Source organism: Hyperolius riggenbachi, chromosome 7 (genome assembly GCF_040937935.1).
Source record: "Hyperolius riggenbachi isolate aHypRig1 chromosome 7, aHypRig1.pri, whole genome shotgun sequence".
NCBI classification, from domain to species: Eukaryota; Metazoa; Chordata; class Amphibia; order Anura; family Hyperoliidae; genus Hyperolius; species Hyperolius riggenbachi.
This window is the reverse complement of record NC_090652.1, coordinates 197,149,209-197,174,910: the sequence shown is the minus strand read 5'-3', so window position 1 is coordinate 197,174,910 and position 25,702 is coordinate 197,149,209. Positions and strand designations below refer to the sequence as shown.

The 25,702-nt window shown below is 46.8% G+C and overlaps 1 protein-coding gene across 1 annotated transcript in view; it reads right to left on the bottom strand.

The window, feature by feature from the left end:
- Positions 1-5,289: 5,289 nt before the first annotated feature.
- Positions 5,290-25,702, bottom strand: part of CPO (carboxypeptidase O) — a 216,965-nt gene continuing 196,552 nt past the window's right edge. Inside the window, exon 12 of the mRNA XM_068247357.1 lies at positions 5,290-5,561. Within this exon, the coding sequence (XP_068103458.1) occupies positions 5,290-5,561 (272 nt within the window). The remainder of the gene's footprint in view (positions 5,562-25,702) is intronic.

Genomic DNA, 25,702 nt, shown 5'->3' with positions numbered 1-25,702 from the left:
ATATTTCTCACTACAGTTGTCCTTGAATGTCTAAACCACTGGCAACAAAAGTGAGTACAGCGAGGCAGATTTAAGATCAACTTCATGATTGTTTACAACGAAAATGTGATGGCCCCTTGTACTTCTTTATTGTTGCCTAAGCCTGCCACGTGGCAAATGTGACTGTAATGTCTTGTACACACCATGCAATTTCCCATTAGATAGATGAGTTGAATCAATTATTTCTAAAAAGTCAGAATGGATTTCCAATCATTTTTCTTTTTTTCATATCATTTTTCAAACACTTCTATACAAAATTGATCAAGAAAACGAGCTCAAATCAGAATCGGATCACTATCTGATCTGTCAGAAATAATCCATTGACCTATATATCTGAAGGGAAATTGCATGGTGTGTACCAGGCATTCGGGTTGTGAGGATCTCGTAAAGCAAGATTGGAATTTATTCACTGCAAGATCAAATTTGTTCGTTTCGCTCGCTCATTCTTATTAGTCATACACAGGTCAATAATGCCCCAATATGTGTAGCCAATTGATCATTATTCCATTAGAATTCAATTGGATAGTGATCAACCTCTATCGCAGCAAGTTTAATTTTGATAGGCTTCAGCAGAACTCTATCAAGCTTCAATCAAACTCAAGTGCTGTACTGCTTAATGCAGAGCAAAGTTATGGACCATCGATCCCCCACCACTCCTGTCCTGCCTCCATACCACAGAGACTGATAAATAGCACCATATCACTTGAAAGCCAATCAATTGGATATAAATGAGCAATAGATTACTGGAAGATTCAATCAGTGTTCAAAATCGATGTGTGTATAGTCAGTTTTAGATATTTTTTGGCCAACTAGGGTGATAAAATTAAGGTTAAGTTCAGCAATGACAGGAACCAATTGTGAACATCACAAGTAAAACTCGGAGGCTTTGCAGCGCAGTTTGTCCTAAAGAGAAGGGGGGGGGGGGGGTTACATTGTGTGTCTGTGTGTAGAATTTATTATCTTTGTGGTAGAGCATTGCTAAGCTAGCAAGCAGCTCATATATGAAGAGATCACATTCCAGCCCCCAGTCCAGGTCTGACAGCTCTGAGCTAAGGAGAAGGGGGAGTAACTCTTTGTGTGCCTGCTTGTATAACTTCTTATCTCTTTAGTAGAAAATTGCTGCAGAGATCTTGTTTTTAAAGACTGAAAGAGTTACTAATGGCCCATACTCACGAGGGACTTTTGTCGCCTCAACACGCGGCGCGCGCGTGTTGCGGCGACAGGTCGCCCGTGAGTATGGGCCGTTGCACGCGCGCGCACCCCGAACTGTCGCCCGTCGCTCATGTCGCCATGCGATTGAAAGTTTCAATCGCATGGCGACAGTCGCCTCCGCCGCAACTGTCGCTAGTCCGCGTGAGTACGCGGACTAGCGACAGCAACCTCCATTAAAGTATATGGAGCTTCCGGCGGAGGGAGGAGGAACGTCGGCGACAGCTTCCGCCTCGCCGCTGGTCCCTCTTCCGCGTGTGTACGCAGAGGGACCTGGCGAGGAGCTGTCGCCGGCCTGTCGCCCACACGCTCACGTGTGCTGGCGACAGGCAACATTTGCAGCCCGTGAGTACGGGCCATAACTTACTTACTACAGGAACAGAGACAAGACATCTTTATGGGGCCCTTTTGACCTCCTGGGGCCCATAAGCAATTGATTAGTTTGCCTGGTTGAAGATCCAGCTCTGCCCGCAAGGGGCAGGTTAGGGGCTGATTGATGGGTGGCAGTGACAGGGGGTGATTGATGGGTGGCAGTGACAGGGGGTGATTGATAGGTGATTGACAGGTGATCAGTGGGTTATTACAGGGAATAACAGATGTAAATATTGCACTGGCGAATTGATAAGGGGGGGTCTGAGGGCAATCTGAGCGTGTGGGCGGGTGATTGGGTGCCCGCAAGGGGCAGATTAGGGTCTAATCTGATGGGTAACAGTGACAGGTGGTGATAGGGGGTGATTGATGGGTAATTAGTGGGTATTTAGAGGAGAGAAGAGATGTAAACACTGCACTTGGGAGGTGATCTGATGTCGGATCTGCGGGCGATCTATTGGTGTGGGTGGGTAATCAGATTGCCCGCAAGGGGCACGTTAGGGGCTGATTGATGGGTGGCAGTGACAGGGGGTGATTGATGGGTGGCAGTGACAGGGGTTGATTGATGGGTGATTGATAGGTGATTGACAGGTGATCAGTGGGTTATTACAGGGAATAACAGATGTAAATATTGCACTGGCGAATTGATAAGGGGGGGTCTGAGGGCAATCTGAGCGTGTGGGCGGGTGATTGGGTGCCCGCAAGGGGCAGATTAGGGTCTAATCTGATGGGTAACAGTGACAGGTGGTGATAGGGGGTGATTGATAAGTAATTAGTGGGTGTTTAGAGGAGAGAAGAGATGTAAACACTGCACTTGGGAGGTGATCTGATGTCGGATCTGCGGGCGATCTATTGGTGTGGGTGGGTGATCAGATTGCCCACAAGGGGCAGGTTAGGGGCTGATTGATGTGTGGCAGTGACAGGGGGTGATTGATGGGGGGCAGTGACAGGGGGTAATTGATGGGTGATTGATGGGTGATTGACAGGTGATCAGTGGGTTATTACAGGGAATAACAGATGTAAATATTGCACTGGCGAATTGATAAGGGGGGGTCTGAGGGCAATCTAAGCGTGTGGGCGGGTGATTGGGTGCCCGCAAGGGGCAGATTAGGGTCTAATCTGATGGGTAACAGTGACAGGTGGTGATAGGGGGTGATTGATGGGTAATTAGTGGGTTTTTAGAGGAGAGAAGAGATGTAAACACTGCACTTGGGAGGTGATCTGATGTCGGATCTGCGGGCGATCTATTGGTGTGGGTGGGTGATCAGATTGCCCGCAAGGGGCAGGTTAGGGGCTGATTGATGGGTGGCAGTGACAGGGGGTGATTGATGGGTGGCAGTGACAGGGGGTGATTGCTGGATGATTGACAGGTGATCAGTGGGTTATTACAGGGAATAACAGATGTAAATATTGCACTGGCGAATTGATAAGGGGGGGTCTGAGGGCAATCTGAGCGTGTGGGCGGGTGATTGGGTGCCCGCAAGGGGCAGATTAGGGTCTAATCTGATGGGTAACAGTGACAGGTGGTGATAGGGGGTGATTGATGGGTAATTAGTGGGTGTTTAGAGGAGAGAAGAGATGTAAACACTGCACTTGGGAGGTGATCTGATGTCGGATCTGCGGGCGATCTATTGGTGTGGGTGGGTGATCAGATTGCCCCCAAGGGGCAGGTTAGGGGCTGATTGATGGGTGGCAGTGACAGGGAGTGATTGACGGGTGATTGACAGGTGATCAGGGGGGATAGATGCATACAGTACACGGGGGGGGGGGGTCTGGGGAGAATCTGACGGGTGGGGGGTGATCAGGAGGGAGTAGGGGGCAGATTAGGGACTAAAAAAAAAATAGCGTTGACAGATAGTGACAGGGAGTGATTGATGGGTGATTAGGGGGGTGACTGGGTGCAAACAGTGGTCTAGGGGGTGGGCAGGGGGGGTCTGAGGGGTGCTGGGGGGGGAAATCAGTGTGCTTGGGTGCAGACTAGGGTGGCTGCAGCCGGCCCTGGTGGTCCCTCGGACACTGGGACCACCAGGGCAGGAGGCAGCCAGTATAATAGGCTTTGTATATATTACAAAGCCTATTATACCAAGTTCATGCGGCGATCCGGGTGCTAGTAACCCGCCGGCGCTTCCGAACGGCCGGCGGGTTACAGCGATTGGGGGGCGGAGCCAGTCCCCGGCGGCTGATCGCGTCACGAATGACGCGATCGCCGCATAGCAACACCCGCAGCCGCCCCCGCCGATGGGCGTATTGCGGTCGTTTGGGCCCGGACTTTGCCGCCGCCCATCGGCTGGGGGCGGTCGTGAAGTGGTTAAAATTGTTTCTTACACTGTAGGGTGAATATGCGTGCAGCAACAGTAAATCAATAAGCCATTAGGAAGAACAAAGATCATTATAGAGAAGTGATGGTCAATGAGATGCTAATACCATCTTCATTCAAGTTGGATGCAGCTAGGAATTGGGCCAATAAAATGCACTTCGTTCTGATTTTGAACGGTCCAGTTCCAAGCTGCATAGAAATAAATGTGCAAGCAAACCTGACTTATTATCATATCACTGATTATCTCTGCATTAAATATAGTTAATGAAATACTAAGTATTTGGTTTCCATGAAAAGGAAAGTCTGCTGAAAATCTAGTGTGTGTACAGTGGGCCCCGCCATCTCGGTCAGTGATCAACCTGACCTATTGATTCAGCCAATCACCAGCTGAGAGCATTGTCTTTTCCACTCAGCTTGCTGGCCGGGAAACTTCACTCTTGAGCTTCTTTATTGGCCCTCCTTCCCATCAATTACCTGCATAGCAACAGAAAACATTGCTAGTGATGTGTCTGTACAACCTTGGCCCTGCAATGTCGCCAAAGGGATTGGTTCCTGATCCCCATTTAGCAAATACCTTGCACTTGTGCTCGAGGCTTTACAGTTAGAAGAAAAAAAAAATCTGCTCTCTTTACTCATTCTCACCGACTGAATTAGTGATCCAAAGAAAGCACTTTGCTAGCTGCGTGTGCAATCCGATCACCGCCACTACCCGCCGATCCGTCGCGCCGCAGCCCCCCCCCCCCCAGACCACGTGCGCTGCCTGGCCAATCAGTGCCAGGCAGCGCTGAGGGGTGGATCGGAGTCCCCTTTGACGTCACAACGTTGAGGACGTCGGTGACGTCATCCCGCCTGCCGCCATGGCGACGGGAAGCCCTCCAGGAGATCCCGTTCAGGGGATCAGAGGGGCTGGGGGGGATGCCGCTGAGCAGCGGCTATCATGTAGGGAGACCTTGTCTCGCTACATGATATACTAAAGATTAAAAAAAAACAACCAGCTGTGCTGCCCCCTGGCGGATTTTAATAAACCGCCAGAAGGGTTAAAGAGGAACTCCAGTGAAATTGATGTAATAAAAAAAAGTGCTTCATTTTTACAATAATTATGTATGAGTTTCTTGTGGGTGGGGTTTCACCACAATATCAGCCATACAGCCATACAGAGCCCCCTGATTGTGAAAAGGAATAGATTTCTCATGTAAAAGGGGGTATCAGCTACTGATTGGGATGAAGTTCAATTCTTGGTCACGGTTTCTCTTTAAGTTCTGTATTCTTTGAATAACAAAATTGAGTTATGTTTAAAAGCTAAGAAAACACCTTTCTAGTTTTTGAATATTTTTATGATATAATTTTAAATACAGTTATACTAATAATTTAAAATGTGCAAGTGAATAAAAGAGGAGGACAACCAGATAAAGGAATTGAACTTTAGTAGGTGCCTTATTTGGGAAATACTGATCATACACATATTCTATGATGGTCATTACAGCAGCCATGGTTTCTTCACATGTTGGTTGGATTTGATCCTCTGGCAATACAAACTTGTAAGTTCCATTGTCTCTTAATTCTATTGTGTAAGAGAAATTGATTCCTAAGTTGTAAGCCCAGTCTTGAGAGGTTCCAGATGCTTCATCTGAAGACAAAGATCACATCATTTATAACATTACTGAACACAATTTAGCACTTAACAAAAGTCATGTCCTGATTTAGTAATGTAAGTAGCAAACTACTACCGTCGCGTCAATAGCAACCATGTCCTGATTTAGTAATGTAAGTAGCAAACTATGACAGTCAATAGCAACCAACCAGTAATCTTCTACTATTGTAACTAAGTTAGATATTACACTTGTTAATGCTGAGCACAAAAGATGAAATCCCAGGGAATGTTAAAAATGTCGACTGGTTAAAGGGGGATTTAGCAATCTGTCCACTAAATGAGCCTGGATGCAGATGCTCACATGCACACAGGAATCCTGCATCTGTATCCTTCTCCTTTAGGCTGCTTTCACAGTAAGACGTTACAGGCGCACGTTAGTGCAGCCTGTAATGCAGCCCAACTCACAGTAATGAAAAATCAATGGGCTGTTCACAGTGCCCACGTTGCGTTACATTGTAACGCTGCACGTTATTTATAGGTTAGGGTGACCATATTTTGATTTCCAAAAAAGAGGACGATCACAACAGCATGTGGGCGTGGTCATGGGTGGGGCCAAATATACAAGACCTTAGCAGTTTGCTGTCCAACTTCGCAGGCATGGAGGGCAGTTTTTTTTCCAGACCACATGGTGGAGGGCCGACCGACCACAAAATGCAATCAGATTCGCAGAAGATTTCCCCACAAAATGCAATGAGATTGGCAACAGATTTCCCCACAAATGGAATCCGACTGGCAGCATATTTCTCTACAAATGCAATGAGATTGGCAACAGATTTCCCCACGAATGCAATAAGATTGGCAGCAGATTTCCCCACAAATGCTATAAGATTGGCAGCAGATTTCCCCACAAATGCTATAAGATTGGCAGCAGATTTCCCCACAAATGCTATAAGATTGGCAGCAGATTTCCCCACAAATGCAATAAGATTGGCAGCAAATTTCCCCACAAATGCAATAAGATTGGCAGCAGATTTCCCCACAAATGCAATAAGATTGGCAGCAGATTTCCCCACTAATGCAATGAGAATTGCTCCCACAGGCCACACAGCACCAGCGTGACAGATCTTATCTGGGGTTTCTTCCTGCTCTTGGCAGCCTATGTGTCCCTCACCTCAGTCCTGCTCCCAGGAGTTATCCTGGGGTCCCCTCCATAGCAGCCGGGGACCTGGTGAGGTTGGCCAGTTCTGCAACTGCACACAGCCATGCCGCCTGCGCATAATGCTCCCGGCCACACCAGGTCGCCAAATGCTACGGAGGGGACCCCAGAATAACGTCTGGGAGTAGAGGGACACATAGGCTGCAAGGGGCAGGAGGAAGCCCCAGATAAGATCTGTTTGTTTTTTATAAAAAGCCTTGATGTTTCCTTTAAGTGCAATGTACCAGTGCTGCAACAAGCTGATTCATTCAGCTAATACCAGCAATGAAAGGGTTACAGGAGAATAATGTGGGCTGTGCTAGCAGGGCTTGCCTGTTCAATGCACAGAAGACAAATGGAGAGAAGAGGTGTCGGCTTACCAATTAGAGTGTCTGTGGTGTCTGCACGGCCAGTGTCCCTGTCCCATCGGAGCTTCAAGAGCCAGGATGCTGGGACTGAGCTGAGGGGGACACTTGGCACTCTAGGAGCACGCTGCAGACACGAGGCAGGACTGGACTCTTCGGGGAGTCTCTGCCATTTCAAATGAGGATAGATGCACCACGCTATCTCCGCATCTCCTCACTGGCTGGCTGTGTCTGACCCCGACCCGACCTCCTCTGTCCTCCATCCTTCTCCTCTGGGCCAGCGAATTCTCCAGTCCACCCCTGGGCGGAGCAGAGCAGTGCAGCAGGGATTGATTGCCAAAGAGCCGTTTGGGGAGCCGAACATGAGTCAGAAGAGTCGCTTGCAGAGACAGTGTCTCTGCAAGCGGCTCTTCTGACTCGTGTTCGGCTCTCTGTCTCTGCAAGCGGCTCTTCTGACTCCAGTTCGGCTCTCTTTCTCTGCAAGCGGCTCTTCTGCCGCTGGTGTTCAGCTCCTGTTCGGCTCTCTCACCGGACAATTCAAAATCCCGGCAGGACGACCCGGACAGGTCTGAAAAAGTGGACCTGTCCGGGCAAAAGAGGACGCCTGGTCAGCCTATTATAGGTGCAGCATGCTGTGCGTTCTACGTGGCATTAGCTGCGTTAGACTGTTTGCACATGCTCAGTATTGTGTTTTGTTTTTTTTTGAGGAGGAGGGGAGAGTCCGCTATTGTTAGTCACATGGCTAATTAATATTCACTGCACTGCCGTGTAGTGATGGAAAGTTCGGCTCGATTCATTGAATCGATTCATTGAAAAGAGCCGGACTTCCTATCTCTACTGTTCAGAATCGATTCATTGAAAAGAGCTGGACTTCCCATCACTAGGTTCAGTCCTGCTGCTCTGAATCGATTCTGAACAGTAGAGATAGGAAGTCCGGCTCTTTTCAATGAATCGATTAGCTGGCGGGACCACGTGATGCGGAGTGTTTCGATCACGTGGTCCCGGCAAGGTATGAGACAAAAAAGGCGCACCAACAGCCGCACAACTCAGCTCACTCTGGTGTCCACCTCCAACACCACCAGGCGTTGCGTTAGGGGCAAGTTATCCGACCATAACGTCCCCTAAAACGCAATGTCCTGGTGGGAAAGAGGCCTTACAGTCCATGTCTAGTCAAAATGATTGTATTAGTTTTCAATAGCATGAACAAAGTTAGATCCCTCTTTTGGAAGTTTCATTACCGTCTGTGTTCACTATAGGGAGAATTTTCCACACTTCCAATGTATAGAGGAAACACGTCTAATCAACGGGGGCATAGAAACCAATAAAAACTGATTTTTACTGCTGTTCTGCTTTTTTGTCTGCACGCATTATAATGTGTGTGAATTATTTATGGACAATGCGCTTGTTATAACATACAAGTTAATTCAAAGCCTGCATGCACTGAGTTAGAATAACTGGGTTATTTACACATGCCCGATATGTTGGCAGTGAGCTCACATGGAAAATTAACCGTATTCTGCAATACAACAGATATGGTGCCAGATCGCAAACTCCGGGCAGTGCACAACTTTTCTGGACACGGACAGAAGTCGGCCATGTTATAATAGCATTGTTATTATGACATTTACAATTAAACTGACGTCTAATTCCTTCCTCTGTAGGTGTCCTGCTCAGAAGTGTGAAGTGAGGCTAAATGCCACTGGAACAGGGAGCAAGGTGAATAGTTCCCAATAGCGATATTGTCGAGTCATTATCCTCTCTGTCTATTGTTTTTAGTTATCTGCTGGTAACACCCAAGCTAAAGAATGCAATTTCTTGCTGAAACAACACTTACACTTTTTTTTTTTTTTTGCAACTTTCCTTCAACTCAATAGGCTGCCAGCAAAGCAAGCTTTGCACAGTGTAATTTTTCATACTGTATGTACACTGCTAGACCTCAAGGTGCACAGAAAATAGTCCTATGCACCATCTTGTGGTTAGATTGCTAATTGCAGAAGAAATAGTACAAAAAACAGTGGTGGCCAGTACCTACAGACTTCAGCCCTTTTTAATGTGGTAAAATATACTGCATATATGTGGTATCTTGCACTGTCCATATTTGTATGTTTATTTACCGTACTTGATTCTTCTTGCAAGTATTTAACTTACTGACTTTCATACTCTGTTATCTTCTAGCCTTCTTCCCAGTTAACATTCCAGTGCCCATTTTATGTTTTGTTTAGATTTACTAAAACATTAGCTAGTCTTATTATATTTGAATACATATGATTTTCTTATTGAAAGAAGTGTAGCTAGGAAAAGGTGTAGCATTCCAAAGCACCGTGTCACAAGTCATCAAAATGAGTAAATCTTGGTGCTGGCAGTGTTTTAACACTATGGGCTTGATTCACAAAGCGGTGCTAACTGTTAGCACGCCTGTGAAAACCCACTTAGCATGACTAAACGAGCTTTCTGCGCGTAAAACTTTACGCGCGCAGGGCGCTCCGCGCGAAGTGCCCATTAAAGCCTATGGGACTTAGCACGCGCATAAGACTTTGCGCGCGCAAAACTTTGCGTGCGGTACTTAGCGCGCGAACTGATTGAGAAAACCGGTGCTAACCTACTTAGCACCCTGGTTAGTGCGCCTAAAGACTTTAGACGTGCTAAGTAGGTTAGCACCGCTTTGTGAATCAAGCCCCTTGTCTGCTATTGATTAGATGCGATCATTGATAAGCATTGCAGGCAGCCATCTTGTTATGGTTATCATAGGGTTAAATTAAGCTTATTGGCAGCATTACCTGCCACAAGCTTGTTTCAGAAATAATATGCTGCCTCTGTCCACTGGAGACTTGCCCAGATAACCCTTATCAACTGCTGCTAAGTTCTGCTCTGCAAATGCTCCTGTTGCCCCTTGCCTCTTTTTTACTCCTGGCCAGTGCAGTGATTTGGATGGCCAGAGCAAGGGGAGATGACTGAACATTATTATTTCAAGATATTAAATACAAATGTTGATAAAACAATCTCTTCCCAGTGTGGTAAGCCTGCTTTAGGTGGTCAGTCAAGATAAAAAGTCATCTGTCAATCAATAACAAACAACTAGCTGGAGGTATACCTTTTTTTATAGCATTACAGTGTCACAGGTGACAGTTCATCAATGGCAATTTCTTTAGAGAAATAACCATAGAATGGTATATTGCACGAGAGCATGTCAAAGAAAATCTTGAATTTGTAGCCACTCCTCTTGGGTATAAAGTGTACAGGTTTGACAGAGTGTCTCACCTGCATATTTTTAGTCATATACTCAATACTGCACATGAAGGATAGAAAATGTAGCCATTTATTTAGGAAACTATTCTTTACAGTAAAAGTAATTAAAATGTAGAATGTATTGCCACAGAAAGTAGTTATGGACAGTTCAATATCTCTATTTAAGGAGGGCTTAGATGCTTTCATTGCATTGAAAGACATTCATGGCTATAATTACTAGGACATTAAGAATTTTATCTGATTGCCATTTGGAGTCGGTAAGGTTTTTATTTTTATTTTGTTTTATCTTTTGGGGCTAATTGGACCATGCCTGGTAAGGTTTTTTTTTCCTTCCTCTGGATCAACTGGGATATGTGACAGTGCAGGCGAATCTTGTACTTTATTTTCTGGTTGAACTCTATGGATAAATGTCTTCATTCAACCCAAATAACTATATCAAACGCCGGGTGACTGGCAAGCAACCAATAGGACACTTTACACCACCTAGAGCAGCCTTTCTCAACGCAGTAACCCTGCAAATACATTTTGGATCTCCAGGAACCCCTGCAAACAATTTTTTTTCTTATAGAACCCCTGCATTTATTTAGGAATGGTCTTTATAAGTAGGTGAGGCTGTTTATGTCACTGCCCCCTATTACCCTGCCACTCTTCTTATCCTAGTGCTTTTTATTAATGTGCTCATTATTCTGACCCCCAATTCCGTGCTTCTTTTTACAGTACCCACTATTATAGTGTGCTCTATTTTACATCCCCTACGATGGGGGAAAATGCCAAGGAACCTCTGCTGAGTACTCAAGGAACCTTGGTTGAGAAAGCCTGACCTAGAGGCATAAAGCCCCTGATTAGCAAGCTGTCTTTGGAGACATGTGGAGGCTCAGGCAGATTACAGACAGAATTGGTTGATGAGCAGACTGACATGAAGATGGCAGCATACAGGACTGGTTGATGAATATGGTGAGGTTGATACAAGTGGATGACAGGATTGGTAAGAGTACAGGTTTAGATTCAAGGGGAACTGAAGTAAGTGTATATGGAGGCTGCCATATTTATTTCCTTTTAATCGATACCAGTTACCTGGCGGCCCTGCTAGTCTATTTCTCTGCAGTAGTATCTGAATAACACCATAAACAAGCATGCAGCTAGTCTTGTCAGATCTGACTTTAAAGTCTGAAACTCCTGATCTGCTGCATGCTTGTTCAGGGGCTATGGCTAATAGTATTAGAGGCAGAGGATCAGCAGGACTGCCAGGCAACTGGTATTGATTAAAAGGAAATAAATATGGCAGCCTCCGTATACCTCTTACTTCAGTTCCCCTTTAAAGCAGCCAGCAGATAGGTTAAATTCAGGATGAGCAAAGGTCAGCAACAGGAGAGGCAGAATTGTCAGACAAGCTTGGTTGTTAACAGGTACTGTAGGTAGCAACACAATCTTAGGAAACTGTAACAGAGTGAGAACTATCACTAAGGACTTTCTGTCTCAAGAGGATCTAAATACTTCTTAACCAGTTTGGACACACCAAAAGTAAGAGGACACATGTCTGCGCAGATTGTTAAAAACCCATTAACAGGTGGAATTATACATGCAACATAATATGTGCCTAAGTCCATTTCTGCACACAAAAGAAAAGACTGTGTGCATGTGCAGTAACTTATCCATGCACGGGATCTCAATAACCTAGTCTGCATTTAGGGTAATAATGGCAACTGTGTATTTGATATAGAGGTTCATACTTTTTCAATGTTCTTTGCTTTGTCCTTTTTCTTTTTCTTTTTTTTTTGCACAATATAGGATTTGAAGATGATTAGGCCTACAGTCAGCTGTTGGATTTGTTACCTCCTTATAGATACATAATTGATACACATTTTTTCTGTACTCATTTTTATGCACTATTTTGTTATAAAATAAACAATAAAAGAAGTTTGTCTACGCACTTGTGCAGAATATCCTCTGCAAAGAAGCCTGCCCTTTGGAGGGAACGTTATCAGAACTGTTTGATAAATATATATTGTATATATATATATATATATATGTATATATATATATATATATATCTCACCATGGGCTACATTGAACAACAACTAATAGAAACTGAACATCCATTTACCAACAACATTATACTATACAAACGTTACATCGATGACCTGTTTTTCATTTGGAAAGGTGACATCACACTCATCCCCGCATTCATACAATTTCTAAACACAAACAAAGCCGGCCTTCAATTCACCTCACAACATCACCCTGTATCCATCGACTTCCTGGACCTAACGATTTTCACCGAACACAGTAAAATCAAAACCAAGACCTTCTTCAAATCCGTAGACTCCAACAACTACATCCATTTCAATAGCTTTCATCACCGACCTTGGACCCAAAATACACCCTACAGCCAGTTCAGACGCATATACAGAAACTGTACCGATAACCATGATTATATTACACAATCCAAAACACTCACCAAGAAATTTACTGCCCGAAAATACCCGAAAAAACTCATCCGCGATGCATGCCATAAAGCTAAACAACCCTCCATTTCATACCCAATCCTAATACTGATGCAAACCCACCCCCCAGATTCATCACACAATTTAGCAAAGAACACCAGGGCATCAGATCAATACTCAACAAAAGATGGGAAATTTTACTCCAGGACCCATACCTCAGACCCATTGTACCCAATAAGCCACTCATCACTTATACAGGATCTTCTCAAAAAATTAGCATATTGTGATAAAGTTCATTTTTTTCTCTATTGTACTGATAAATATTAGACTTTCATATATATTTAGATTCAAATACACACAACTGAAGTAGTTCAAGCCTTTTATTGTTTTAATATTGATGATTTTGGCATACAGTTCATGAAAACCAAAATTTCCTATCTCAAAAAATTAGCATTTTTTATCCGACCAATAAAAGAAAAGTGTTTTTAAAACAAAAAAAAGTCAACCTTCAAATAAATATGTTCAGTTATGCACTCAATACTTGGTCGGGAATCCTTTTGCAGAAATGACTGCTTCAATGCGGTGTGGCATGGAGGCAATCAGCTTGTGGCACTGCTCGGGTGTTATGGAGGCCCAGGATGCTTCGATAGCGGCCTTAAGCTCATCCAGAGTGTTGAGTCTTGTGTCTATCAACTTTCTCTTCACAATATCCCACAGATTCTCTATGGGGTTTAGGTCAGGAGAGTTAGCAGGCCAATTGAGCACAGTAATACCATGGTCAGTAAACCATTTACCAGTGGTTTTGGCACTGTGAGCAGGTGCCAGGTCATGCTGAAAAATGAAATCTTCATCTCCATAAAGCTTTTCATCAGATGGAAGCATGAACCCACTTTTGAACCAGAAACAGCGGCAGAAGTGCCTGACCTGGGCTACAGAGAAGCAGCACTGGACTGTTGCTCAGTGGTTCAAAGTACTTTTTTTGGATGAAAGCAACTGTTACATGTCATTTGGAAATCAAGGTGCCAGAGTCTGGAGGAAGACTGGGGAGAGGGAAATGCCAAAATGCCTGAAGTCCAGTGTAAAGTACCCACAGTCAGTGATGGTCTGGGGTGCCATGTCAGCTGCTGGTGTTGGTCCACTGTGTTTTATCAAGGGCAGGGTCAATGCAGCTAGCTATCAGGAGATTTTGGAGCACTTCATGCTTCCATCTGCTGAAAAGCTTTGTGGAGATGAAGATTTTATTTTCCAGCACGACCTGGCACCTGCTCACAAGTATTGAGTGCATAACTGAACATAATTATTTAAAGGTTGACTTTTTTGTTTTAAAAACACTTTCCTTTTATTGGTCGGATGAAATATGCTAATTTTTTGAGATAGGAAATTTGGGTTTTCATGAGCTGTATGCCAAAATCATCAATATTAAAACAATAAAAGGCTTGAAGTACTTCAGTTGTGTGTATTTGAATCTAAAATATATAAAAGTCTAATGTGTATCAGTACATTACAGAAAAAAATGAACTTTATCACAATATGCTATTTTTTTGAGAAGATCCTGTAGAAGAGCACCCAACCTCCGTAACTTACTAGCCCCCAGCAGACTCCGCTGCCACAAAACTGAAAGTACACCTAACCAAGCCCCCTCCACACCAGGATCCTGGTCCTGCAACCACCTCCGTTGTCTAGCATGCACCTTTGTCTCCAATACCTCCTCATTTAAATCATTTGTCACCAATACCCATTACTCCATAAAGAAACACATCTCCTGCCAGTCCAAATTCGTTATTTACGTGATTACTTGTGCCTGTCATCTCCAGTATGTTGGCAGAACAACTCAAGAAGCCCGGAGCCGAATTGGCCAACATAGAAGGGACATTCTTAATAAATTTCCCATGCACAGTGTTTCACGCCACTTTCACCTCATGCACCCGAGCAAACCCGACACTTTTTCCATCACCTTAATAGACACCATTAACGAATCAGAACCAGCGTAGAGATGGGCCGAACCTCCGATTTTAGGTTCGCGAACCGGGTTCGCGAACTTTCGCGTAACGTTCGGTTCGCGTTAAAGTTCGCGAACCGCAATAGACTTCAATGGGGATGCGAACTTTGAAAAAAAAAATAATTATGCTGGCCACAAAACTGATGGAAAAGATGTTTCAAGGGGTCTAACACCTGGAGGGGGGCATGGCGGAGTGGGATACATGCCAAAAGTCCCGGGGAAAAATCTGGATTTGACGCAAAGCAGCGTTTTAAGGGCAGAAATCACATTGAATGCTAAATGACAGGCCTAAAGTGCTTTAAAACATCTTGCATGTGTATACATCAATCAGGTAGTGTAATTAAGGTACTGCTTCACACTGACACACCAAACTCACCGTGTAACGCACCGCAAACAGCTGTTTGTGTAGTGATGGCCGTGCTGGACTGGTGCGCACCATGGCGAGAGTGCAGGTTTTGGTGGCTTTACAGCCCATATGGTCGCCTGGCTGATGTAGCTGAATGACAGAACAGTGACTGTCCAGCTGATCAAATTTGGTCTGACCACAATGAAGCAACGACCTTATTATCTTTTGTGTGCCCCCCGAGACACTCATCTAGGCGCCGGTCATTGCTTCATTGTGATACGCAAGCCCCTTCACCACGGCAAGGTAATGATCACGAAGGGGAATGGGCGCATGTACATGCCTTTTCTTTTGTTGTTGCAGCTGCCCGCAGTGCAGCCAGAAAAATTAGGCAGTCATGTACACGCACCAGAAAAATTATTACAGCGGCCGCTGCTAGCAGCGGCCTAAAAAATTCAGCAATCCGCCTGGAGTCCCGGACCCTGTTGGTGGTGGCGGAGAAGGTAGTCAAGCAGCCTGCAGGCAGACATGCTGTGTGGAGGGACTGGGAGCGACTTAGTCTTCTTGGGGCAGCCCAGGCAGCCAGTCACACGGCGTGCAGGCAGAGATGCTGTGTGTGCGGGGACTGACTTAGTCTTGGGGCGGGCAGCAGCCCTCCGGGATCCATGCCTCATTCATTTTGATAAAAGTGAGGTACTTAACACTTTTGTGATTTAGGCGACTTCTCTTCTCTGTGACAATGCCTCCAGCTGCGCTGAAGGTCCTTTCTGACAGGACGCTTGCGGCAGGGCAGGAGAGAAGTTGGATGGCAAATTGGGATAGCTCTGGCCACAGGTCAAGCCTGCGCACCCAGTAGTTCAAGGGTTCCTCATCGCTGTTCACAGCAGTGTCTACATCCACACTTAAGGCCAGGTAGTCGGCTACCTGCCGTTCCAGGCGTTGGTGGAGGGTGGATCCGGAAAGGCTACGGCGAGGCGTTGGACTAAAGAACGTCCGCATGTCCGACATCACCATGAGATCGCTGGAGCGTCCTGTCTTTGACTGCGTAGACACGGGAGGAGGATTAGTGGCAGTGGTACCTTGCTGGCGTTGTGCTGTCACATCACCCTTAAAGGCATTGTAAAGCATAGTTGACAGCTGGTTCTGCATGTGCTGCATCCTTTCCACCTTCCGGTGAGTTGGTAACAGGTCCGCCACTTTGTGCCTGTACCAAGGGTCTAGTAGTGTGGCCACCCAGTACAGCTCATTCCCCTTGAGGTTTTTTATACGGGGGTCCCTCAACAGGCAGGACAGCATAAAAGACGACATCTGCACAAAGTCGGATCCAGTACCCTCCATCTCCTCTTGCTCTTCCTCAGTGACGTCACGTAAGTCAACCTCCTCCCCCCAGCCGCGAACAATACCACGGGAAGGTTGAGCAGCACAAGCCCCCTGCGACGCCTGCTGCGGGTGTTCTCCTGCCGCCGTCCCCTCCTCCTCCTCCTCCCCCAAAGAAACACCTTGCTCATCATCCTCTGAGTCTGACTCGTTTTCTGCACACGACTTCTCTTCTTCCTCCTCCTCCCCCCTCTGTGCTGCCGCAGGTGTTGAGGAAACAGCTGGGTCTGATGAAAATTGGTCCCATGCCTGTTCCTGCCGTAACGGTTCCTGGTCACGCTCATTCACAGCTTCATCCGCCACTCTACGCACAGCACGCTCCAAGAAGTAAGCGTAGGGAATTAAGTCGCTGATGGTGCCCTCACTGCGGCTCACCAGGTTGGTCACCTCCTCAAACGGCCGCATGAGCCTGCATGCATTTTTCATCAGTGTCCAGTTGTCGGGCCAGAACATCCCCATCTTCCCAGACTGTTTCATTCTACTGTAGTTGTAGAGGTAGTGGGTGACGGCTTTCTTCTGTTCTAGCAGGCGGGAGAACATGAGCAGGGTCGAATTCCAACGAGTCGGGCTATCGCAAATGAGGCGTCTCACCGGCATGTTGTTTTTCCGCTGAATTTCTGCAAATTGTGCTATGGCTGTGTAAGACCGCCTCAAATGCCCACAGAACTTCCTGGCCTGCTTCAGGACATCCGCTAAGCCAGGGTACTTTGCCACAAATCTTTGAACAACTAGATTCATGACATGTGCCATGCAGGGTATGTGTGTCAGCTTCCCCATATGCAAAGCGGCAAGCAGATTGCTGCCGTTGTCGCACACCACGTTGCCTATCTCCAGGTGGTGTGGGGTCCGCCACTCATCCATCTGTTTCTTAAGAGCAGCCAGGAGAGCTGCTCCAGTGTGACTCTCCGCTTTGAGACAAGACATGTCTAAGATGGCGTGACAGCGTCGTACCTGGCATGCAGCATAGGCCCTGCGGAGCTGGGGCTGTGTAGCTGGAGAGGAGAACTGCCACTCAGCCAAGGAGGAGGAGGACAGCGAAGAGCATGTAGCAGGAGGAGAGGAGGTGGCAGGAGGCCTGCCTGCAAGCCGTGGAGGTGTCACAATTTGGTCCGCTGCGCCCTGCTTGCCATCGTTCACCACCAGGTTCACCCAATGGGCTGTGTACGTAATGTAGCGGCCCTGCCCGTGCTTGGCAGACCAGGCATCAGTGGTCAGGTGTACCCTTGACCCAACGCTCTTCGCAAGAGATGACACCACTTGCCTCTCAACTTCACGGTGCAGTTGGGGTATGGCCTTTCTAGAAAAATAAGTGCGGCCTGGCATCTTCCACTGCGGTGTTCCGATGGCCACAAATTTACGGAAGGCCTCAGAGTCCACCAGCTGGTATGGTAACAGCTGCTGAGCTAACAGTTGCACCACGCCAGCTGTCAGACGCCGGGCAAGGGGGTGACTGGCCGAAATTGGGTTCTTTCGCTCAAACATTTCCTTCACGGACACCTGACTGCTGCTGTGGGCAGAGGAGCAGGAACCGCTCAAGGGCAGAGGCGGAGTGGAGGAGGGTGCCTGTGAAGGTGCAAGGGAGAAAGCGGCAGAAGCAGATGATGCACCTGAAGGAGGAAGAGGAGAAGGAGGGTGACTTTTCTTTTGTGTGCTGCTGCTGCTTTTGCTCAGGTGGCCATCCCATTGCTGTTTGTGCCTTTTCTCCAGGTGCCTTCGTAAGGCACTTGTCCCTACGTGAGTGTTGGCCTTTCCACGGCTCAATTTTTGTTGGCAGAGCGAACAGATGGCTTTGGTCCGATCTGAGGCACACACATTAAAAAATTTCCACACCGCTGAGCCACCCTGGGATGTGGGCACTATGGGGACCTCAGCAGCTGATGCTGAAGGGCAAGTTGGCTGGCTGTACATAGGTGGCGATACATGGTGCCGGACTCTGCCACCAGCTGTTTCTGACGAAGAGCTGCCCCAGCTTCTTTCAGCAACTTCTCTCCTCCTACTACTCTCTGACTCCCCCTCTGAACTGTCCCCCTCTTCATCTCCTCTATTGGGAACATACAGAGGATCCCTATCATCGTCAGCATTGTAATCATCCTGCCCAGCTTTGCTTGCCTCAGAAAAATCCAAACATGCACCATCAGTAGGTCCTTCATCCTCCTTACACGTTACATCCATAGTGTTGCCGCGTAACGCAGACATATGAGCTGGTGAAAAATCATCTGGCTGTAACAACAATGGCTGTGCATCAGTGATTTCACCACTAAATAATTCTTGCGAAGTGTCAAATGCAGCGGAAGTGGTGCTAGTACTAGCGCTGGTGGCTGAGCAAGATGAGGTGTTCTGTGTCGCTAAATACTCAACCACGTCCTGACAATCTTGGGAGGTGATGGGACGTGCCTTCTTCCGAGCACTGTACTCTGGGCCAGGTCCACACGAAATTACATTTACACGACCTCGCGCAGACCTGCCGGGTGGCCTTCCTCTGGCTCTGGCACTACCTCTTCCTCTACCTGTTTTGTCCATATCGGGTATGCACGGAGTGGTATATCACACTGCGTGCACTCACGTAGGTAGGTGGGTTCACTTAACTGCACAGGTATGCGCACTGATGCGGTGGGTTCACTGAACACAACAGGTATGCAGTGGCGGGTTCACTGAACACAACAGGTATACAGTGGCGGGTTCACTGAACACAACAGGTATGCAGTGGCGGGTTCACTGAACAGGTATACAGTGGCGGGTTCACTGAACAGAACAGGTATACAGTGGCGGGTTCACAGAACAGGTATGCAGTGGCAGGTTCACTGAACACAACAGGTATGCAGTGGTGGGTTCACTGAACACAACAGGTATGCAGTGGCGGGTTCACTGAACAGGTATACAGTGGCGTGTTCACTGAACAGAACAGGTATACAGTGGCGGGTTCACAGAACAGGTATGCAGTGGCAGGTTCACTGAACACAACAGGTATACAGTGGCGGGTTCACTGAACACAACAGGTATGCAGTGGCGGGTTCACTGAACAAGTATACAGTGGCGGGTTCACTGAACAGAACAGGTATACAGTGGCGGGTTCACAGAACAGGTATGCAGTGGCAGGTTCACTGAACACAACAGGTATGCAGTGGTGGGTTCACTGAACAGGTATACAGTGGCGGGTCCACTGAACAGAACAGGTATGCAGTGGCGGGTTCACTGAACACAACAGGTATGCAGTGGCGGGTTCACTGAACAGGTATGCAGTAGCGGGTTCACTGAACAGTACAGGTATACAGTGGCGGGTTCACTGAACACAACAGTTATGCAGTGGCGGGTTCACTGAACAGGTATACAGTGGCGGGTTCACTGAACAGAACAGGTATACAGTGGCGGGTTCAATGAACAGGTATGCAGTGGCAGGTTCACTGAACACAACAGGTATGCAGTGGTGGGTTCACTGAACAGGTATACAGTGGCGGGTCCACTGAACAGAACAGGTATGCAGTGGCGGGTTCACTGAACACAACAGGTATGCAGTGGCGGGTTCACTGAACAGGTATGCAGTAGCGGGTTCACTGAACAGTACAGGTATACAGTGGCGGGTTCACTGAACACAACAGGTATGCAGTGGCAGGTTCACTGAACAGGTATACAGTGGCGGGTTCACTGAACAGAACAGGTATACAGTGGCGGGTTCACAGAACAGGTATGCAGTGGCAGGTTCACTGAACACAACAGGTATGCAGTGGTGGGTTCACTGAACAGGTATACAGTGGCGGGTCCACTGAACAGAACAGGTATGCAGTGGCGGGTTCACTGAACACAACAGGTATGCAGTGGTGGGTTCACTGAACAGGTATGCAGTGGTGGGTTCACTGAACACAACAGGTATGCAGTGGCGGGTTCACTGAACAGTACAGGTATACAGTGGCAGGTTCACTGAACAGAACAGGTATGCAGTGGCGGGTTCACTGAACAGTACAGGTATACAGTGGCAGGTTCACTGAACACAACAGGTATGCAGTGGAGGGTTCACTGAACACAACAGGTATGCAGTGGCAGGTTCACTGAACAGGTATACAGTGGCGGGTTCACTGAACAGAACAGGTATACAGTGGCGGGTTCACAGAACAGGTATGCAGTGGCAGGTTCACTGAACACAACAGGTATGCAGTGGTGGGTTCACTGAACAGGTATACAGTGGCGTCCCAACGGAACAGAACAGGTATGCAGTGGCGGGTTCACTGAACACAACAGGTATGCAGTGGCGGGTTCACTGAACAGGTATACAGTGGCGGGTTCACTGAACAGAACAGGTATACAGTGGCGGGTTCACAGAACAGGTATGCAGTGGCAGGTTCACTGAACACAACAGGTATGCAGTGGCGGGTTTACTAAACAGGTATACAGTGGCGGGTCCACTGAACAGAACAGGTATGCAGTGGCGGGTTCACTGAACACAACAGGTATGCAGTGGTGGGTTCACTGAACAGGTATGCAGTGGTGGGTTCACAGAACAGGTATGCAGTGGTGGGTTCACAGAACAGGTATGCAGTGGTGGGTTCACAGCACAGGTATGCAGTGGTGGGTTCACAGAACAGGTATGCAGTGGTGGGTTCACAGCACAGGTATGCAGTGGCAGGTTCACTGAACAGGTATGCAGTGATGGGTTCACAGCACAGGTATGCAGTGGCAGGTTCACTGAACAGGTATGCAGTGATGGGTTCACAGCACAGGTATGCAGTGGTGGGTTCACAGAACAGGTATGCAGTGGTGGGTTCACAGCACAGGTATGCAGTGGCAGGTTCACTGAACAGGTATGCAGTGGTGGGTTCACAGAACAGGTATGCAGTGGTGGGTTCACAGCACAGGTATGCAGTGGCAGGTTCACTGAACAGGTATGCAGTGATGGGTTCACAGCACAGGTATGCAGTGGCAGGTTCACTGAACAGGTATGCAGTGATGGGTTCACAGCACAGGTATGCAGTGGTGGGTTCACAGAACAGGTATGCAGTGGTGCGTTCACAGCACAGGTATGCAGTGGCAGGTTCACTGAACAGGTATGCAGTGATGGGTTCACAGAACAGGTATGCAGTGGCAGGTTCACTGAACAGGTATGCAGTGGTGGGTTCACAGTACAGGTATGCAGTGGTGGGTTCACAGAACAGGTATGCAGCCAGCCAGGAACAAGTTAAGCCTAACTAATCTTTCCCTGAGAGACAGTCTGCAGCAGCTCGCCCTACTCTCACTAACGCAGGCAGCACACGAGTGACCGTAATGGCCGCCGCTGCCTGCCTTATATAAGGGGGGGTGGGGCTCCAGGGGCTAGTGTAGCCTAATTGGCTACACTGGGTGTGCTGACTGTGATGTAGAGGGTCAAAGTTGACCCTCAAGGTGCATTATGGGGCGAACTGAACTTCCGCAAAGGTTCGCCAGCGGGACGCGAACGCGAACCACCGAAGTTCGCGTGGAACCGTTCGCCAGCGAACCGTTCGGCCCATCTCTAAACCAGCGGCATTTGAGAAACTCAAAAAACTAGAAATGTACTGGATCCAGACTGTTAGGACACTCGCTCCAGAAGGATTAAACGAGGTCCTAGAAAAAATCTAATCCATTCACACTTCTATCTAGTCCTCTCTTTTAATTTTTTTTTTAATTTCTGATGTTATGATTTTACAGTTTTATATTTTTACTGTAAATTATGAACAATCAATACATTGCCACAAAACTGTAAAAACCTATGGATGGATAGACAACAATATGGTTATTTATATCATGATGCTACAACATCAAGTGACACAGATGTGACAATTTTCCTAGTGTTTTATATCATGCTTTCCTTAGATGTTTTTATATATTTTTATAGTATGCGTTATTAATATTCTTTGATTATCTTATTATTCTACATGTATCACATCATTTTAACCTGTCTTGCAGGTACTTATTTTATCTGTTCAGGTAATATGTAATTGTTACGCTCTACTATGCATTTTTTCATACAATCACCTATATACATATATCACAATCCACCACTAGATGGCACTGCATCACTAAAATGAACTTGGCCTTACTCTTGACCTATTCAAAATGGCACCAGCAACTGCTAGTTGCATCTGCACATTTACCAAGCACTGTGATTGGTCAATCAACCCCCAAAGTAGTATAAATGAGCACTCCTGGAAGTGAGCCCTCACAGAGGTGCCTGGCTCTTCTACTGACCACATATGGTAAGTCCCAGCTGTCTTTCCTTATGATACCTTCATTTTTTTCCAGTGCTTGTGAATTTTTGCATTGAGAATTCGGTTTTTGTTTTGAGGTTTATCTTTGATTTTTACATTCTTTGCTTTTAGCGCAAAAATACACAAGATCAATATTTTATTGCGAAAACGTATAGAACTATATTTTAGCGCAAAACGTCTAAAACAATTTTTATTCTAGCCCAAAAGATCGGTGTTTTTTTCGTGGATACGTGCAATGTACGCAAAAACCGCTCAAGTTAACGGGAATTTTTTCCCAAAATTGTTTACTTGAAATTTGAATTAAACATTATTATTGCAAGATTTTATGTGAAAAGAATATTAACAGTTTTGCTCATCACTGCTCACAATTACCTTTTCCACTGTCTTTATCCCAATCACCCCCACTTTTTAATACCTATTTCACCTCTGATGTTTGATATTTATTTATAGTTTTTATATATATTTTATTTTTATACAATTTAATGACTGTATGACTACACATGGGTTATGAGCCAATTATCTCTGTTTACAGCTATTGCTCCGTTGTTATTGCCTGATGAAGCGGGATCAAACCTGCGAAACGCGTTGCATATTTGGAGTTCATAAATAAAATATATTGACTGTCTTTACTACAGTCGTTGTGTGTCTACTTGGAGGAGGTAAGTCCACCACTGCCTCCTCTATTTACCAAGAATTTGGTTTTTAAGCTCATTTAGCTTCCTTTTATCCTTTTGGCGCCTCTGTTCTCCTGCATAATATTGAGTCCACCCTGGGTGGAGGTTTGGAAGAACAAAGAAAAATTGAGAGCCCGATATGGTGTAGTATTGTTAAGTTGGTTGTGGTTAAAAGCAAAATATTTAGATATACTCACAAACATGGGTTACCCATAGGCAACCACTTCAAGTGCAGGTGGGGAGTATTAGAACCTGATAAGATGTCGCTCTCTGTAGATACTCCAGACTGCTTCTCTGACTGGGGCAATCCCTCCTGCTACTGCTCTGCTCCGCCCCATACACTACTACAAGCTGCAAGAGGAGGACTACATCTCCCAGCATGCCTCAGCGCCCCTTATTACAGAGCAAAGCAGAGCTCTATGGGGCGGCTGAGGCATCGGCTCTTTTAAAACTGAGAACCGGCTCTTGTCGTTCACAGCAAACAGCTGGCTCGTTCGCGAACGACCCATCACTATTTTCTCCAGTGTGCTGCTTAGGGAAGGCACATCATAATACATGCCACTCTATCCTGAAGGCTACAAGTGCGTAGCACCAGTGGCGTAGCTAAGGAGCTGTGGGCCCCGATGCAAGTTTTACATGGGGCCCCCAAGCACTCTATACATAGCAATTGATACGGTGCACCAAAATTTGCCAATGGCAACTACAGTGTCAGAGGTGCAAGAAGGGGATGGGGAACAGTTTATTAATGATTACCACTATTCAAAGTATCGATAGAAGTGATTATTATGAGCACAGGACCAATAGAGAGCTAATACTGTAGTTGAGGGATGGCCCTTTGGGGCCCCTCTGGCCCAAGGGCCCCGATGCGGTCGCTACCTCTGCACCCCCTATTGCTACGCCCCTGCGTACCACTGCAATACTTATACCAGCGGTGACAAGGACAGTCCATAGATGAGCGGAGCCCCAGCGGTGGTGAGAGCCCACTTGGGCAATGTGTGACATCTGCAAAGCTATTTGAATGGCGAAGCTGCACATGTTCTGCTGTACCCTATTGCTAGTTACTTGGAACTGTCATTGTGTATTATATGCAATTAGCGCTACGCATTGTGCATATCTTTGGTGGCTATAGCAGTGTAATGCCCGCACCAGGCTTTAAACTTGACTTTGTATAGTCACATATCTGGATGGATAGTATTTAAAGGGAATCAGAGATGCTGGAATCCTAAAAAGAAAAAAAGATTGTATACGTACCTGGGGCTTCTTCCAGCCCCATAAGCCTGCATCGCTCCCACGCCGCCATCCTCTGCTTCCTGGATCGCCGGTACCGGGTCCCGTCACTTCCGGCGGACGCGGCCAAATGTCCGCATGAGCAGGGGCTCCCTCCATACCCTTTCGCGTGCGGCTGCGCAGTATGCAGCTGCACGCGTACGGGTATGCTGGGAGCCCCTGTGATGCGGACAATTGTCCGCGTTCTGCCGCCTACTGGCCGACTGGCCGAAACTGCGGGACCCGGTACCGCCGGATACAGGAAGCGCAGGAGGGCAGCATGGGAGCGATCCGTGCGTATGGGGCTGGAGTAAGCCCCAGGTATGTATAAAATCTTCTTTCTGGGGCCTCTGGTTCCCTTTAAGCAACTGTGCAATCAAGTGGCAGTGTGTATATTCGCTGCTATGGGAGCCGCTCTCCTGTCACAGGGGGGTCTCTCTGATCTGAGGTCTGTGTGTGGAGTGGCATGCAAGGGGGATGGGGACTGTATCAGAAGTGGCTGCCTATCATATTATCTTCAGGCACTGGGGGCAACTATACTACCTATACTGGGGCAACTACAGTATATTAGCTACCTATACTGAGGCAACTATACTACCTATACTGGGGCAACTATACTAGCTACCTGTACTTGGGCAACTATATTAGCTATCTATACTTGGGCAACTATATTAGCTATCTATACTTGGGCAACTATATTAGCCAGTGGCGTAGCTAAGGAGCTATGGGCCCTGGTGCAAGTTTTACATGGGGCCCCCGAGCACTCTATACATAACAATTGATACGGCGCACCAAAACCTGCCAATGGCAACTACAGTGTCAGAGGTGCAAGAAGGGGATGGGGAACAGTTTGTTAACGATTACCACTATTCAAAGTATCTATAGAAGTTATTATTATGAGCACAGGACCAATAGAGAGCTAATACTGCAGTTGAGGAAGGGCCCTTAAGGGCCCCGATGCGGTCGCTACCTCTGCAACCCCTATTGCTACGCCCCTGATATTAGCTACCTTTACTTGGGGCAACTATATTAGCTACCTATACTGGGGCAACT